Source organism: Leptodactylus fuscus, chromosome 3, assembly GCF_031893055.1.
Source record: "Leptodactylus fuscus isolate aLepFus1 chromosome 3, aLepFus1.hap2, whole genome shotgun sequence".
In the NCBI taxonomy this organism is placed as follows: Eukaryota; Metazoa; Chordata; class Amphibia; order Anura; family Leptodactylidae; genus Leptodactylus; species Leptodactylus fuscus.
The window spans coordinates 248610437-248628876 of NC_134267.1; the positions used below are offsets into that span (position 1 = coordinate 248610437).

The window sequence follows — 18440 nt, forward strand, 5'->3', positions numbered from 1 at the left end:
CAATACGATCATCTCCATACAGACAGCCCTCGTGTCATTATCACTGTATCCAAGTTCTGTGGAGTATCCGTATACCATGCTCACCCCATACACGATCATAAAACAGGGAACTCCGCTTCCAACTCACCCATCACACTAGGCTACACAGGAATGACGTGACCTTCTACACTCAACAAATACACACAAATAGCTGCCACCACCCGACACTTCTGGTAAGTGAGACACCAAAATACTCAAACCACACACAAATAGGAAACAAAAGGGGAACACGTCTAAGCCAGATTTATTTTCTTCAAACTTGTGGGAACATTTAGAGCCAAAGACAACCTTAATAATTTGTAAATTATGTGGGATTATAGACTTACCAAACACTGTGACAACTGACAATCTGTCTACTATTCTCGCTTCCTTTTGCTCTGTTTCCTGCTTTGCACACTCTTGGCACTCTCTTGATGAGCTTCATGAGGTAGTCACCTGAAATGGTCTTCCAAGTCTTGAAGGAATTCCCAGAGATGCTTAGCACTTCTTGGCCATTTTGACATCACTCTGCGGTCCAGCTCACCCCAAACCATCTGGATTGGGTTCAGGTCTGGTGACTGAGGCCAGGTCATCTGGTGTAGCTCCCCCCCCCCATCACTCTCCTTCTTGTTCAAATAGCCCTTACACAGCCTGGAGGTGTTTGGGGTCATAGTCCTGTTGGTCCAACTCAACGCAAACTGGATGGAATAGTATGCTGCTGCAAGATGCTGTGGTAGCCATGCTGGTTCAGTATGCTTTCAATTTTAAATAAATCCCCAACAGGGTCACCAGCTTGCCCCCCCCCCCCCCCATCCATCACACCTCCTCCTCCATGCTTCGCAAAAAGACATGGTGGTTGGGACCAAAGATCTCAAATTTGGACTCATCAGACCTTGGCACAGATTCCCACTGGTCTAATGTCCATTCCTTGTGGTCTCTTCTGCTTGTTGCCGGTCCTTAGCATTCACCTTTACCATGAAGGCGGCGGCCGCACAAAGTCTCCTCTTACCAGTTGTTGTAGAGATGTGTCTGCTGCTAGAACTCTGTGTGGCATTGACTTGCTCTCTAATCTGAGCTGCTGTTAACCTGCGATTTCTGAGGCTGGTGACTCGGATGAACTTCTCCTCCACAGCAGAGGTGACTCTTGGTCTTCCTTTCCTGAGGCGCTCCTCATGTCAGCCAGTTTCTTTGTATCACTTGATGGTTTTTGCAACTGCACTTGGGGACACTTTCAAAGTTTTCCCAATTTTTTGGACTGACTGACCTTCATTTCTTAAAGTAATGATGACCACTCGTTTTTCTTTACTTAGCTGCTTTTTCTTGCCATAATACAAATTCTAAGAGTCTATTCAGTAGGACTATCAGCTGTGTATCCACCTGTCTTCTGCACAACACAACTAATGGTCCCAACCCCATTTATAAGGCAAGAAATCCCACTTATTACACCTGACAGCGCACACCTGTGAAGTGAGAACCATTCCTGGTGACTACCTCATGGAGCTCATCAAGAGAATGCCAAGAGTGTGCAAAGCAGGAATCAGAGCAAAAGGAAGCAAGAATAGAAGACAGATTGTCAGTTGTGTCACACTGTTTGGTAAGTCTATAATCCCACATGTCTTACTTCTGAGTTTTGATGCCTTCAGTGTCATCTACAATTGTCATAGTCATGGAAATACAGAAAACTCACAGAATGAGAAGGTGCGGCCAAACTTTTGGTCTGTACTGTACATAGAATAAAAAATAAAATGGGAATAACGTACAGACCTGACAGTGGGGACTACAGAAGGAAGGGACAATATCCAAGCTACACTGTGATTACAAGAATCTGACAAAGAGTTCATGTATCTCATCAATTCTTAAAGGACTCTCAGCTCTGATTACTTCCTGGAACCTGCCACATGTGATGTCATCATTTTTCTTTGGTCAATATATAGAGCTTTGATCAAGAACGTTCTCAGACAACCTAGAGACGCAACGTCTGAATCACCAGTCACACACAAAGACTTGCTAATTAGATTGACCATAACTGAATTAGAACCTGGGACTTGTTTGACCACTTGTACCCCGGGCTTGTGGCCCGAGCATTATAAGACTTTTCCTTCATTGATCCCAGCCACAAAAAGTAGATCATGAATATGGCTTCTCTCCTGTGTGAATTTTCAGATGTTTCATGAGATATCCTTTATTAGTAAAACATTTCCCACATTCAGAACATGAATATGGCTTCTCTCCTCTGTGAAGTTTCTCGTGTGTAACAAGATGTCCTTTCTGAGTAAAACATTTCCCACATTCTGAACACGAATATGGCTTCTCTCCTGTGTGACTTTTCTGATGTTTAAGGAGACGTTTTCTTTCTGTAAAACATTTCCCACATTCTGAACATAAAAATGGTTTCTCTCCTGTGTGAAGTCTCTCATGTATAACGAGACTTGATTTCTGTTTAAAACATTTCCCACATTCTGAACATGAATATGGCTTCTCTCCTGTGTGACTTCTCTCATGTCTAACAAGAAATGTTTTGTCTGTAAAGCACTTTCCACATTCTGAACATGAATATGGCTTCTCTCCTGTGTGAAGTCTCTCATGTGCAATAAGATTGGATTTATGTCTAAAACATTTCTCACATTCTGAACATGAATACGGCTTCTCTCCGGTATGAATTCTCTCATGTTTAAGAAGTCTTTCTTTCTCTGTAAAACATTTCCCACATTCTGAACATGAATATGGCTTCTCTCCTGTATGACTTCTCTCATGTTTAACAAGATTTCCTTTCTGAGTAAAACATTTTCCACATTTTGAACATGAATATGGCTTCTCTCCAGTATGAATTCTCTCATGTTCAACAAGCCTTGCTTTCTCTGTAAAACATTTCCCACATTCTGAACATGAATATGGCTTCTCTCCAGTATGAATTCTCTCATGTTTAACAAGGCTTGATTTCTCTATATAGCATTTCCCACATGCTGAACATGAATATGGCTTCTCTCCAGTATGAATTCTCTCATGTTTAACAAGCCTTGCTTTCTCTGTAAAACATTTCCCACATGCTGAACATGAATATGGTTTCTCTCCTGTATGAATTCTCTGATGTGTAACAAGACTTCCTTTGTGATTAAAACATTTCCCACATACTGAACATGAATATGGCTTCTCTCCTGTATGAATTCTCTCATGTGATACAAGATTTCCTTTATCTGTAAAACATTTCCCACATTCTAAACATGAATACGGCTTCTCTCCTGTGTGATTTCTCTGATGAAAAACAAGTTGGTCGTTTGTCCTAAAACATATCCCACATGCTGAACATGAATATGGCTTCTCTCCTGTGTGAATTCTCTCATGTATAACAAGACTTCCTTTGTGAGTAAAACATTTTCCACATTCTGAACATGAATATGGTTTCTCTCCTGTGTGAAGTCTCTCATGTATAACAAGACTTTCTTTGTGAGTAAAACATTTTCCACATTCTGAACATGAATATGGCTTCTCTCCTGTGTGAATTCTCACATGAATAACTAGATGGTGTTTTTTTCTAAAACATTTTCCACATTCTGAACATGAATATGACTTCTCTCCTGTGTGACTTTTCTGATGTGCAACAAGACTGAATTTTTGTTGAAAACATTTCCCACATTCTGAACATGAATATGGCTTCTCTTCTGAATGACTTCTCTCATGTGTAACAAGCCTTGCTTTCTCTGTAAAGCATTTCCCACATGCTGAACATGAATATGGCTTCTCTCCGGTATGAATTTTCTCATGTCTAACAAGCCTTGCTTTTTCTATAAAACATCTCCCACATGCTGCACATGAATATGGCTTCTCTCCTGTATGAACTCTCTCATGTGTAACAAGACTTCTTTTGTGAGTAAAACATTTTCCACATGCTGAACATGAATATGGCTTCTCTCCAGCATGAATTTTTTTGTGTGTAAAGAGATGTGAGCTTTCTGTAAACTCTTTTCTACATTCCCCACAATGAAACCTTTTCCCCTCTTTCTTCCTGGTACTTGTGGTCACAATCTGTGATGGGTCAGAAGGTTCCTCATGATTCGGGGGATTATATGATGGATCTGTACTGTGACGTCCTGGATGTACATTAGGGGTAATGAGGTTTTCTCCTGAGGAGCGCTCCATCATATCTTCTTCTTCTCCTTTACCACTTACTGATAACATGACGTTTCCCTCAGAGATCGCACTGGGATTTTCTGTAGGAATAGAAATAGGTTTAATGATTAGGCTGGAAACAGACAGGCAGAGGAGAAGTTTATAATGTATCAGTGATATAACCCAGAGATACAGAGACATTACTTTTATGGTCACCGGCCCTTCCACGTGGGTAGAATACACTGTCTCATATACTAATATTTTCCTATTCCCACACAGCACAATAAGCGGTCACACCAGAAATATCACCTAAGAAATGTTAGAAATTTAAAGGGATTGTCCACTTTAACAATGTGCTGGAAACATTGTGAGCACTATAGAAATACAGTGAGAGTGAGTGACTATATACAGGCTGTATATATTATATAGGAGGTGAATAATACAACAGTCGGTGATTCTGTGATATTTCCCATCGGGGGAGTCACCGGACAGAACCATTTATGTCTTATTACCTCAGACATTGCCAGATGTGAGTTATTGGAGCACAGAGAAGACGTCGCTGTCACAACGGACCGCGGTATCCGAGGAGTTACATTATCAGAGCGCGTCCCGATGCCAAAAAGTGCCAGTGAATGTCGGCCGTATAATCCAGCCAGGACCGGAGTATACGGGGCAGGCTCAGCCCGATCCCCTCTGTATATCCACCTGACACTACAATGTACATGTAAGTCCAACCCCGGAACAGGTTACTACAGATATTAGTGGCAGCCCGTGCCCATATATATATATACAGTATATAGTCTATACTTACCATGTGATGTCCGGGGGGGCCGGGGGTCTGTATATAATATATATATCTCCTCTTACCATGTGATGTCCGGGGGGGGCCGGGGGTCTGTATATAATATATATATCTCCTCTTACCATGTGATGTCCGGGGGGGGCCGGGGGTCTGTATATAATATATATATCTCCTCTTACCATGTGATGTCCGGGGGGGCCGGGGGTCCTCCATCATCACCTCCTTGTACCGATCCTCGTGTCCTTCTAAATACTCCCACTCCTCCATGGAGAAATAGACAGCGACATCCTGACACCTTATAGGAACCTGACAACACAATGATACAGTCATCACCCCTCCCCCTCCAGTGCTGTTACTGGAGAATTTCCCAGCATTCCCAGCAGTGTCACCTCTCCAGTCAGCAGCTCCAGCATCTTGTTGGTGAGTTCTAGAATCTTCTGCTCATGTATCAGGGAGAGCGGGGGAGGGGCTGTGATGGGGCCCCGGCTCCTGCTCCCTCCTCCTCCTGGCTCTGTGATGGGGCCCCGGCTCCTGCTCCCTCCTCCTCCTGGCTCTGTGATGGGGCCCCGGCTCCTGCTCCCTCCTCCTCCTGGCTCTGTGATGGGGCCCCGGCTCCTGCTCCCTCCTCCTGACACATGGGGTGTCTCACACTTACCAGACGCCTTGGTTACTACCATGTATTCCTGTGTATGGAGAGACTACAGATTACTATAAAGATTCTAAGATTCCTTCACCCGTCCAGTCATTACCTGTTATATTAATAGTGATAAGAAGGACGAGAAGCTCTCACCTCTCCAGATAGAATATCCGTAATCTCCAGGGTGAGCTCCAATATCCTACTAGTCATGTCATTTCTGTCCTTGTCCATTCCTGATGAGCGATCCTCCATCATCACCTCCTTGTACCGATCCTCGTGTCCTTCTAAATGCTCCCACTCCTCCATGGAGAAATAGACAGCGACATCCTGACACCTTATAGGAACCTGACAACACAATGATACAGTCATCACCCCTCCCCCTCCAGTGCTGTTACTGGAGAATTTCCCAGCATTCCCAGCAGTGTCACCTCTCCAGTCAGCAGCTCCAGCATCTTGTTGGTGAGTTCTAGAATCTTCTGCTCATGTATCAGGGAGAGAGGGGGAGGGGCTGTGATGGGGCCCCGGCTCCTGCTCCCGCCTCCTCCTGGCTCTGTGATGGGGCCCCGGCTCCTGCTCCCTCCTCCTCCTGGCTCTGTGATGGGGCCCCGGCTCCTGCTCCCTCCTCCTCCTGGCTCTGTGATGGGGCCCCGGCTCCTGATCCCTCCTCCTCCTGGCTCTGTGATGGGGCCCCGACTGCTGGGGACCACACAGTCCCCCGATGTCTTCTTCACCAGTGAGTATTCCTGTGTATGGAGAGACAATAGATGATAGAAATGTAGTACAGTTACCTCTCCGCTCAGCAGATAGATGATAGAAATGTAGTACAGATACCTCTCCGCTCAGCAGATACATGATAGAAATGTAGTACAGATACCTCTCCGCTCAGCAGATAGATGATAGAAATGTAGTACAGTTACCTCTCCGCTCAGCAGATACATGATAGAAATGTAGTACAGATACCTCTCCGCTCAGCAGGGAGATGATAGAAATGTAGTACAGTTACCTCTCCGCTCAGCAGATACATGATAGAAATGTAGTACAGATACCTCTCCGCTCAGCAGATAGATGATAGAAATGTAGTACAGATACCTCTCCGCTCAGCAGGGAGATGATAGAAATGTAGTACAGATACCTCTCCGCTCAGCAGATAGATGATAGAAATGTAGTACAGATACCTCTCCGCTCAGCAGGGAGATGATAGAAATGTAGTACAGTTACCTCTCCGCTCAGCAGATAGATGATAGAAATGTAGTACAGATACCTCTCCGCTCAGCAGATACATGATAGAAATGTAGTACAGATACCTCTCCGCTCAGCAGGGAGATGATAGAAATGTAGTACAGTTACCTCTCCGCTCAGCAGATACATGATAGAAATGTAGTACAGATACCTCTCCGCTCAGCAGATAGATGATAGAAATGTAGTACAGATACCTCTCCGCTCAGCAGATAGATGATAGAAATGTAGTACAGATACCTCTCCGCTCAGCAGATAGATGATAGAAATGTAGTACAGATACCTCTCCGCTCAGCAGGGAGATGATAGAAATGTAGTACAGTTACCTCTCCGCTCAGCAGATAGATGATAGAAATGTAGTACAGATACCTCTCCGCTCAGCAGATAGATGATAGAAATGTAGTACAGATACCTCTCCGCTCAGCAGATAGATGATAGAAATGTAGTACAGATACCTCTCCGCTCAGCAGATACATGATAGAAATGTAGTACAGATACCTCTCCGCTCAGCAGATACATGATAGAAATGTAGTACAGATACCTCTCCGCTCAGCAGATAGATGATAGAAATGTAGTACAGATACCTCTCCGCTCAGCAGATAGATGATAGAAAGGTAGTACAGATACCTCTCCGCTCAGCAGATAGATGATAGAAATGTAGTACAGACACCTCTCCGCTCAGCAGATAGATGATAGAAATGTAGTACAGATACCTCTCCGCTCAGCAGATAGATGATAGAAATGTAGTACAGATACCTCTCCGCTCAGCAGATAGATGATAGAAATGTAGTACAGATACCTCTCCGCTCAGCAGGGAGATGATCTCCAAGGTGAAGTCTAATATTCTTCTGGTGATCTCAGTCCTGTCCTTGTCCATCCTTGGTGGGTCATTCAGGAGAAGGAGCGTCTGGAGGAGAAGTGAGGAAAATGGATGAGCTGGAGGATCTAGTAGTGCAGGAGAGAGGAGGGGCCCGAAATCATACAGGCAGGTCTAATAATAGTAATGAAGAAGAAGACGGAAGAAGTAGAAGAAATAATCCTCTAATAGTCCCATCATGGGGATATTCAGTGTGTTACAGCAGCATCAATAATACAATAATAATACAAGAAAAAAGCTCAAATAGAAAGATAAAGAGGCTAGGCACTGGGACACTAGAGGCGGTCACTCCTAACGAAAGAATAGGTGCTACTGGAAACAGAAACAACCAGGATGGGACATGCTGGAGAACCAACAGGCGCAGCACAACCATAAACACACAACAGAAGTATGAGGAGAGGAAGAGTGGAGTAGTGAGGAAAGAGTATCACAGGACAGGGGCAAAATAAACCTGAAGCCCTAAACAAAAAACTCACTAATACCAAGACAGTGTCAGGCAACCAGAAATGCAGGACGGGTTGAGTCGAAATGTTGAGGATGAAACAGACTCTCACACAAGGCAACACACACCACTTCTAAATCAGCTCCCGAGACCGTGCAACTCCCACAAAACACTCCTCCTAAACTGGGCCAAGAATACTGGTTGGAAACAACGAAAACCGGCAAGGACAGAAGCCAGCAGTGAGTCGTATACAGACCCCAGAACTAATTGATTGGTTGATGACAATGTCAAACACCTGAAGCCGCATCTACTGAGACACCCAGCCAACTCAAGTATATACTAAGACAGATGCTCAACCCCTGACTCCACAGCTCAATGGCAAAGAGACTGACCAGAGAGTCACCGGACACCGGCTCAAATCGCCAGACAAACATTATAGTCTTCCCATCATAGTGTGGAAGACTGTTCAGAAGAGCCAGTGGATGATGACTATGTGACAAAACTTGGTCTCCACATGAAGAGGATCAGGGAACTACTTCTGAGGATGAGGTTCATGTTCCATTGCCAGTGCCACCAAAACATCATCCAATTAATGCACAAATCCCAGTTATAACACGCAGACCAGTAAACGCTACTCCTGTCGGCATTGTGCAACCCAAAGGGCCTAAAGGTGCTAACCTGAAAAAGAAAGGCTCCAAACAAACTGTGTGGTTATATTTCACCAAAGATACAAATGACCCAACCAGGGTGGTAGGCAAGACTTGTAAGCAGTCACTTAGCCGAGGCAAGGACACTGGGCACCTCAATATAAATGCTAGGCCTAGGCATCGGAAATCTGAACACCCATCACTTTTTAAAAATAAAAAAGAAATTAAAGACAGGGATGTGCCTGTGAACGTTGGCCAACCATGACCTTTGGCTAGTTTTTCCACCTACTTGTCCACTGCCAGTGCCACATACACACCAACATCCAACGCCAAAGAGCCACATCTGAATTTCGCATGCCAATGACTCCAACATGTTCCTCTGTTTCTGGCTCTGATATTCAGCCCACCCTCCAGCCACACATGAGCGTGCTAAGCGGCTTACCTCCAGCATCTCACAGCTACTGGCCTTGGAAATGGTCCCTTTCCGCTTTGTGGAATCAAAGGCTTTTCGCTCCCTCATGGCCCATGCTGTGCCCCAATATGTTGTACCCAGCCGCCATTACTTTTCACGAAAAGCGGTCCCTGACTTGCAGGAGCCTGTCAAGCAACAGATAAAGCATGCCCTAAAGCAATCTGTTAGTGCATGTGTGTATTTGACAACAGACACGTGGACTAGCCAGCATGGACAGGGCCATTACCTATCGCTGACCGCACATTGGGTCAACATTTTTGATCCTTGTCAAAATGTTGACAGTTGTTTGTCGTCTCTTCTTCCAACATGAAGGAGGGTCGTTGATAAGTCATTGGGGGTTTCAACTTCCCCTTCAACAAATTCGGAAACTTCATTTCCTGAGAGTTCCAGGGACGGAATGACTTCCACACCAGAACCTCCATCACATCATGGGGTTGGAAATGCACCTCATTTGTATCGGCATGCTAGCAGGGAAAGGCAGCAAGCAGTACTGAAATTAATTAGTTTGGGGGAACAGAGTCACACTGCCAAAAACATTAAACATGCAATAATTGCTGAAACTGAGTTATGGTTTGGTCCGCTAGACCTCAAAACAGGCAACATGGTCTGCGGCAATGGTAGAAATTTGGTGGCGGCCCTGAATTTGTTCCCATTGACACATATACCTTGCCTTGCGCATGTATTCAATTTGGTGGTGCAAGCGTTCTTGAAACACTATCCCGATCTTGCACCCCTGATTGACAAAGTACAAACATTGTGTGCCCATATACGGCGGTCCAAGGTAGCTTCATCTCTCATGGCTCAGTTTCAGCGCAAACACCGCCTGCCCCTTCACAGGCCCATATGTGATGTCCCCACCAGGTGGAATTCCACATTGAATATGTTCAAAAATGTCCTAAAAAGTCCTCCAGCACAAGGCTATTCAAAATTTAACCCCTTAGCGACCCTTGACGTAACTGTACGTCATGGGTCGCATGGGGATGTATGGAGCGAGCTCACACGCTGAGCTCGCTCCATACACGGCAGATGCCGGCTGTATCATACAGCCAGGACCTGCCAATAACAGCAGCGGTCGGTGCCCGAGCCGATCGCTGCTGTTAACCCTTTACACACTGCGGTCAAACGCGACCGCAGCGTGTAAACAGTGCAGGCGGCATGGGCGCCGCCATGTTTCCCCGATCGCCGCCCTCCTGAACGTCACATGAGGGCGGTGATCGGTTGCTCTGACAGCCGGAAGCCTATTGAAGGCTTCCAGGCTTGTCTCTGCACGAGATCTATTAGACGATGCCAGAGGCAGCCTCTAATAGAAGTGCTGCGATTCTGCTATTCACTGCAGTACTGTAGTATTGCAGTGAATAGTATGAGCGATCAGACTCCCTAGGTTTCAAGGTACCTAAGGGGTCTGATCACAAATGTAACAGAAGAAAAAAAAAAGTTTTTAAAAGTATTAAAAAAATAAAAAAAATATAAAAGTTCAAATCACCCCCCTTTCCCTAGATCAGCTATAAAAGTAATTAAAGAACATTAAACATAAACCTATTAGGTATCCCCGCGCTCCAAAATGCCCGAACTATTAGAATATTAAAACATTTATCCCGTACTGCGAACGGCGTAGCGGCAAAAAAAATAAAAACAGCCAAAAAGCGTTTTTTTTCAACACTTTGCCTCCTATAAAAAATTTAATAAAAAGTGATCAAACCATCAGATCTTTCCCCAAATGGTATCAATAGAAACGTCATCTTGTCCCGCATAAAAAGACACCACAACCAGCTCCATACATGGAAATATGAAAAAGTTACAGGTGTTAGAACATGATGACACAAATTTTTTTTTCTATTTTGCAAAGTTTATCATTTTTTTAAAAGTATCAAAACATTTCAAATACTATATAAATTTGGTATCACCGCGTTTGTACTGACACGTAGAACACAGGTAACATGTCATTTGTACCAAACAGTGAACGCTGTAAAAATTAAACCCATAAGAAAATGGCGCAAATGCATTTTTTCTCCAATTGCACCTCATTCTGAATTTTTTTCCAGCTTCCCAGTACATTGCACAGCATATTGAATGATGCCATTACAAAGTACAATTTATCCCGCAAACAATAAGCCATCATGTGACTCTGTGAACTGAAAAATGAAAAAGTTATGGCTCTTGAAATGTGAGGAGGGAAAAACGAAAATGCGAAACCAAAAAATGGCCTGGTCCTTAAGGGGTTAAAATTGGCTTTTATTAATAGAGGCATTAAAAGATAAACACCAGATACAGAAAAAAGTTTAGAAAAAACGTACAACATTGGTCTCATAAGAGCGTGTGCGTACAGGTAAAGCAGCCTACATGTGTCAGGACATCCATCCCTTACTCATGGCACAATGCCACTGAGGGAGAAGCTGGACCTTGGTGGAGGGACCATCACCTGTCCTACTGCATGCTAGACTACCTGACACCCCGCCCTCAGTATGTGAGAGCCCGGGACTGTGTGTCTGACACTGTGATCTGTAGTACGGGGGCACCACAAGCTCCAGCTCTCCCCCCTGGTCACACTGTACACTGCTGACTTTAGGTGCAACTCCTCCAGCTGTTACTTACAGAAGTCCTCCGATGTCTCTACAATAAGCGGCCTCACCACTGACTGAGACCACAGGGAATACAGAGACTTATACCGGGACTGTGCGGTTTGGGGTCAGCGGAAGCAGCTCAGGATTAATGCTGGGAAGACCAAGGAGATGGGGGTGGACCTTAGTAAGCAGAGGATCCAGTGGACAAATCCAGAGGACGGCAATTGAGATAGTCAGGACCTATAAGCACCTGGATGTCCCCAATAATAAGCAGGACTGGGCCGATCACCTGGATGTGCTGCATAGAAAAGGCCATAGTAGGCTCTACCTGCTCAGGAGGCCGGGGGTCCGGGGGACACTTCTTAGGGCCTTTGATAATGGCTGATAACAGAGAGAACAAGACAACAGCACTGACCACCGAGCAGGAGCTGCAAGAGCTGAAGGACCTGTGATGATGTCACCGCTATCATGTGACCAGTACATGGGGGCGGAGCTCAGGAGAAGGATGAAGGACCTGTGATGATGTCACCGTTATCATGTGACCAGTATATGGGGGCGGAGCTCATGAGAGGAGAAAGATGAAGGACCTGTGGTGATGTCATGAGGGGGCGGAGCTTCTTCTGCCTTGTATTGAGTACAGGACCTGCGGTGATGTCATCAGAGTGAAGTAAATCTACAGAAGTTATGAAGTATCAGGAGCTGCTTAGTATGAGGAGGAGAAATATCACAGAGCGTGCGGATATATCTGAGGGTGTTACATATCACAGAACGTGCGGATATATCTGAGGGTGTTACATATCACAGAACGTGCGGATATATCTGAGGGTGTTATATATCACAGAGCGTGCGGATATATCTGAGGGTGTTATATATCACAGAACGTGCGGATATATCTGAGGGTGTTATATATCACAGAACGTGCGGATATATCTGAGGGTGTTATATATCACAGAGCGTGCGGATATATCTGAGGGTGTTATATATCACAGAGCGTGCGGATATATCTGAGGGTGTTATATATCACAGAACGTGCGGATATATCTGAGGGTGTTATATATCACAGAACGTGCGGATATATCTGAGGGTGTTATATATCACAGAACGTGCGGATATATCTGAGGGTGTTATATATCACAGTACGTGCGGATATATCTGAGGGTGTTATAGATCACAGAACGTGCGGCTATATCTGAGGGTGTTATATATCACAGAACGTGCGTGTCACAGAGCAAAGGTATACGTCTTCCTCCGGATGGTCTTTTGAATCAACACGGACGCAAGAGGTCAGGAGACAACAGCAATTTATTGTAATCCACAAAGTTAGTAGCCGGCGGCGGTCACATCAACCGTAACAACAATAAGTCCACAGAAGTCACAATCCAATGATAACTTTGGTTCCTTGGTCCTGTAACTAAATCCTGGCTCTCTGCAGAGCTGTGCACAGGCCGGCTAACACATACTAACTGCAAGCTACAACTATATACTAAGACTGTTACACCTATATCTGTGGGTGGGAAGGGCTGAGTCACAGATCCTTCCCCCCTCACCTATACCAAGGAGAGCAGACTCCCTGTCTACTATGGACAATGCACCATCCAACATCTTCTTGGAGACACTGATCAGATTATCTCCACCCATTGTCCTCACTAGTTAGAGGTATTTGCATACAATGTGCTAACACACTAGACCCGAATCAGCCAACTACACATTGATGTATACAACAGGTTAGAGAATACATTCCACATGAAATATATATTACACATTGCCTATTGCCGGACTCTAACCATCCCGTGACAACCCCTCCCCCTCTCAAAACATGTGCATGACACAATTGGCCTACACAGGTAAATTGGGGAATGCACATCAGTCTCTATAGCTCATATTTCCTCCTGCCGGGATAACCCATCTGTGTTCTGGTGTTGGTTCCCTCGGCGGTACTGAATGGTAAAGTTGTAGGGTTGAAGGGCTGGCATCTGGCAGAAAATCTGGTGGATCCATGTTGGCTTCTCCCTGAGCTTGGCTTCGGGTCACTGCTCCCACAAAGTGGCACTGTAGATTTCCAACATCGTTGCCTAACAGAACATCGGCCGGCAGCCCGCTCATCACACCAATTGTGCATCGTTTTGGTCCATAACCATAGTCGAGTTCCACGGTAGCTTTAGGAATACGTTTCCGAGTACCTCCTGCCAACTTGATAGAAATGCCAGAGCCCTCCTCTAGGGCCTCGGGTCACACAACTCGGGGGTCCACTACCGTTAGGAAAGCTCCCGAGTCCCGGAATCCAACAACTGTTCGGCCATCCAGTAGGACCTCCTGCAAGTGCTTCCGCTGAAGGTTTGCGGGATGTGTGGCGGAAGGCTGAATCCCATAGACCCCTGGAGGTGGAACAGATGGGTCATTCATGGAGTCATCTGGAAATGGGGCCAAACTTTCTGTCCTAGGGGTGGTTCCCAGGTAGTGAATAGGCCGGGATGCCACGGTGGCCCGTGCCCCCATGTTAGCAGGGCAACTAGCTTGCAAATGTCCAGGCCGCCCGCACCCAAAACATCTGCGCTCTAGCATTCTTCCAGTGGGTCGTTGTCTAGGGACAGGGTTGTTCATAGCTGGAGGCCGATGGGCTGGGGCAGGGGTAGAGGGGAAATTGTAATCCTGAGGCCGGGCACGAAAGGTGGGTGGCTGGATGAAGGGTGTCTGGCGGACTGTGGTAGTTTTCCGCTCCTCTGCAAACAACCTCTTCCACTGCGGCTTGATGGTCAGGCCCTCATCTGCAAGAGAAGCAGCTTGCTCAACTGTGGCTGGGTTCCGTTCCAGCACCCACTCACAGATCTCAGCGGGGCACTGGGAAAAGAACTGTTCCTTAAGTATGACTTGGAGGATCTTATCGACTGTGACAGCCTCCTCTCCTTCTAGCCAGCGCTTGCATGCTTGCTTCAACTTGTGGGCGAACATGTGGAAGGAGCTTCCCCCATTGTAAGACAAAGAGCGGAACTGAACTCGGTAGGTCTCTGGAGTGACTGCATAATACTTCTGCACCGCTCTTTTAATGGCCTCATAGTCCCGCTGATCACTAGGGTCCATGGCTCTGAGAGCTTCCGCAGCCCCATCTCGTAGGTGCCCCACCAGATACCGGACCCAATCCTTCTCTGGGACTTCCATCAGGCGGCACTGGTGTTCGAAGTCCTGAAAATATCCATCCACATCCCCAGCCGCTTCATCAAAGGTCTTGAAGTGTTTATGGGAGACATATGGTGGTTCTCTCACTGTTGGGCTGGGGGTCGACGTTTGATTATAATTCCTCATAGTTATCTCAGCCATTCGCATTTCATGCGCCATTCTTTCCTTTTCATGCGCCATTCTCTGTTCCTCCTTCTCCGTTTCCTGAGCCCTCTGTAATGCTCTACTCCTTTGCTCTGCAGTTGCTTCTAGCCCCAGCACTGCCAATTCCTCCTCATACAAAACAACCCATCTGCTCTTTTGGGTCTGTACCTGCCACTCCCGTATCTCTACTGTCTCCTGGGGGCAGCCCTCCTCATGGTCGCTTTGTAGGGTCATCTCCTCCAGTGCCTCGATCAGTTGATCTTTCGTTCTTCCCTGGTAACTCAGGTTTAGTTCCCAGGCCCTTACTTGTAGACTTGCCATAGTCCAGTTCCTGTATTCTGAGGTTGTGGCTCCATTAATCGCTGAGCTGCTGTAGTCCATCTCGCTGTCCGCTGTTGATCCCACTGCTGCCACCAGTTGTCACAGAGCAAAGGTATACGTCTTCCTCCGGATGGTCTTTTGAATCAACACGGACGCAAGAGGTCGGGAGACAACAGCAATTTATTGTAATCCACAAAGTTAGTAGCCGGCGGCGGTCACATCAACCGTAACAACAATAAGTCCACAGAAGTCACAATCCAATGATAGCTTTGGCTCCTTGGTCCTGTAACTAAATCCTGGCTCTCTACAGAGCTGTGCACAGGCCGGCTAACACATACTAACTGCTAGCTATATACTATATACTACGACTGTTACACCTATATCTGTGGGTGGGAAGGGCTGAGTCACAGATCCTTCCCCCCTCACCTATACCAAGGAGAGCAGACTCCCTGTCTACTATGGACAATGCACCATCCAACATCTTCTTGGAGACACTGATCAGATTATCTCCACCCATTGTCCTCACTAGTTAGAGGTATTTGCATACAATGTGCTAACACACTAGACCCGAATCAGCCAACTACACACTGATGTATATAACAGGTTAGAGAATACATTCCACATGAAATATATATTACACATTGCCTATTGCCGGACTCTAACCATCCCGTGACAGTGCGGATATATCTGAGGGTGTTATATATCACAGAACGTGCGGATATATCTGAGGGTGTTATATATCACAGAACGTGCGGATATATCTGAGGGTGTTATATATCACAGAGCGTGCGGATATATCTGAGGGTGTTATATATCACAGAACGTGCGGATATATCTGAGGGTGTTATATATCACAGAACGTGCGGATATGTCTGAGGGTGTTATATATCACAGAACGTGCGGATATGTCTGAGGGTGTTATATATCACAGAACGTGCGGATATGTCTGAGGGTGTTATATATCACAGAGCGTGCGGATATATCTGAGGGTGTTATATATCACAGAACGTGCGGATATATCTGAGGGTGTTATATATCACAGAACGTGCGGATATATCTGAGGGTGTTATATATCACAGAGCGTGCGGATATAGCTGAGGGTGTTATATATCACAGAACGTGCGGCTATATCTGAGGGTGTTATATATCACAGAACGTGCGGCTATATCTGAGGGTGTTATATATCACAGAACGTGCGGATATATCTGAGGGTGTTATATATCACAGAACGTGCGGATATATCTGAGGGTGTTATATATCACAGAACGTGCGGATATATCTGAGGGTGTTATATATCACAGAACGTGCGGATATGTCTGAGGGTGTTATATATCACAGAACGTGCGGATATATCTGAGGGTGTTATATATCACAGAGCGTGCGGATATATCTGAGGGTGTTATATATCACAGAACGTGCGGATATATCTTAGGGTGTTATATATCACAGAACGTGCGGCTATATCTGAGGGTGTTATATATCACAGAACGTGCGGCTATATCTGAGGGTGTTATATATCACAGAACGTGCGGCTATATCTGAGGGTGTTATATATCACAGAACGTGCGGCTATATCTGAGGGTGTTATATATCACAGAACGTGCGGCTATATCTGAGGGTGTTATATATCACAGAACGTGCGGATATATCTGAGGGTGTTATATATCACAGAACGTGCGGATATATCTGAGGGTGTTATATATCACAGAACGTGCGGATATATCTGAGGGTGTTATATATCACAGAGCGTGCGGATATATCTGCGGGTGTTATATATCACAGAACGTGCGGCTATATCTGAGGGTGTTATATATCACAGAACGTGCGGATATATCTGAGGTGTTATATATCACAGAACGTGCGGCTATATCTGAGGGTGTTATATATCACAGAACGTGCGGATATATCTGAGGGTGTTATATATCACAGAACGTGCGGATATATCTGAGGGTGTTATATATCACAGAACGTGCGGATATATCTGAGGGTGTTATATATCACAGAACGTGCGGATATATCTGAGGGTGTTATATATCACAGAGCGTGCGGATATAGCTGAGGGTGTTATATATCACAGAACGTGCGGCTATATCTGAGGGTGTTATATATCACAGAACGTGCGGCTATATCTGAGGGTGTTATATATCACAGAACGTGCGGATATATCTGAGGGTGTTATATATCACAGAACGTGCGGATATATCTGTGGGTGTTATATATCACAGAACGTGCGGATATATCTGAGGGTGTTATATATCACAGAACGTGCGGATATGTCTGAGGGTGTTATATATCACAGAACGTGCGGATATATCTGAGGGTGTTATATATCACAGAGCGTGCGGATATATCTGAGGGTGTTATATATCACAGAACGTGCGGATATATCTTAGGGTGTTATATATCACAGAACGTGCGGCTATATCTGAGGGTGTTATATATCACAGAACGTGCGGCTATATCTGAGGGTGTTATATATCACAGAACGTGCGGCTATATCTGAGGGTGTTATATATCACAGAACGTGCGGCTATATCTGAGGGTGTTATATATCACAGAACGTGCGGCTATATCTGAGGGTGTTATATATCACAGAACGTGCGGATATATCTGAGGGTGTTATATATCACAGAACGTTTGGATATATCTGAGGGTGTTATATATCACAGAACGTGCGGATATGTCTGAGGGTGTTATATATCACAGAACGTGCGGATATGTCTGAGGGTGTTATATATCACAGAGCGTGCGGATATGTCTGAGGGTGTTATATATCACAGAACGTGCGGATATATCTGAGGGTGTTATATATCACAGAACGTGCGGATATATCTGAGGGTGTTATATATCACAGAGCGTGCGGATATGTCTGAGGGTGTTATATATCACAGAACGTGCGGATATATCTGAGGGTGTTATATATCACAGAACGTGCGGATATATCTGAGGGTGTTATATATCACAGAGCGTGCGGATATATCTGAGGGTGTTATATATCACAG

General features: G+C 45.3%; 1 protein-coding gene across 1 annotated transcript; it reads right to left on the minus strand.

Moving 5' to 3' along the window:
- Nucleotides 1-1658: 1658 nt before the first annotated feature.
- On the minus strand, nucleotides 1659-7713 carry LOC142198445 (uncharacterized). Its single transcript, XM_075269482.1, has 6 exons — nucleotides 7600-7713; nucleotides 5993-6307; nucleotides 5718-5909; nucleotides 5317-5610; nucleotides 5107-5233; nucleotides 1659-4226 (listed from the first exon to the last, which is right to left on the minus strand). The coding sequence occupies exons 1-6, from the start codon at nucleotides 7675-7677 to the stop codon at nucleotides 2146-2148; spliced, it is 3087 nt and encodes a 1028-aa protein (XP_075125583.1). The 5' UTR covers nucleotides 7678-7713; the 3' UTR covers nucleotides 1659-2145.
- Between the last annotated feature and the right edge of the window lie 10727 nt (nucleotides 7714-18440).

Excerpts from the sequence above, each read along its gene's own strand:
- LOC142198445 (XM_075269482.1), bottom strand. The coding sequence starts at position 7,677 with ATGGACAAGGACAGGACTGAGATCACCAGAAGAATATTAGACTTCACC. Across the intron at positions 5,611-5,717 it reads CGGATATTCTATCTGGAGAG|GAATACATGGTAGTAACCAA; the intron begins GTGAGAGCTTCT and ends CTCCATACACAG. Across the intron at positions 4,227-5,106 it reads GCCCCCCCGGACATCACATG|AAAATCCCAGTGCGATCTCT; the intron begins GTAAGAGGAGAT and ends CTATTCCTACAG.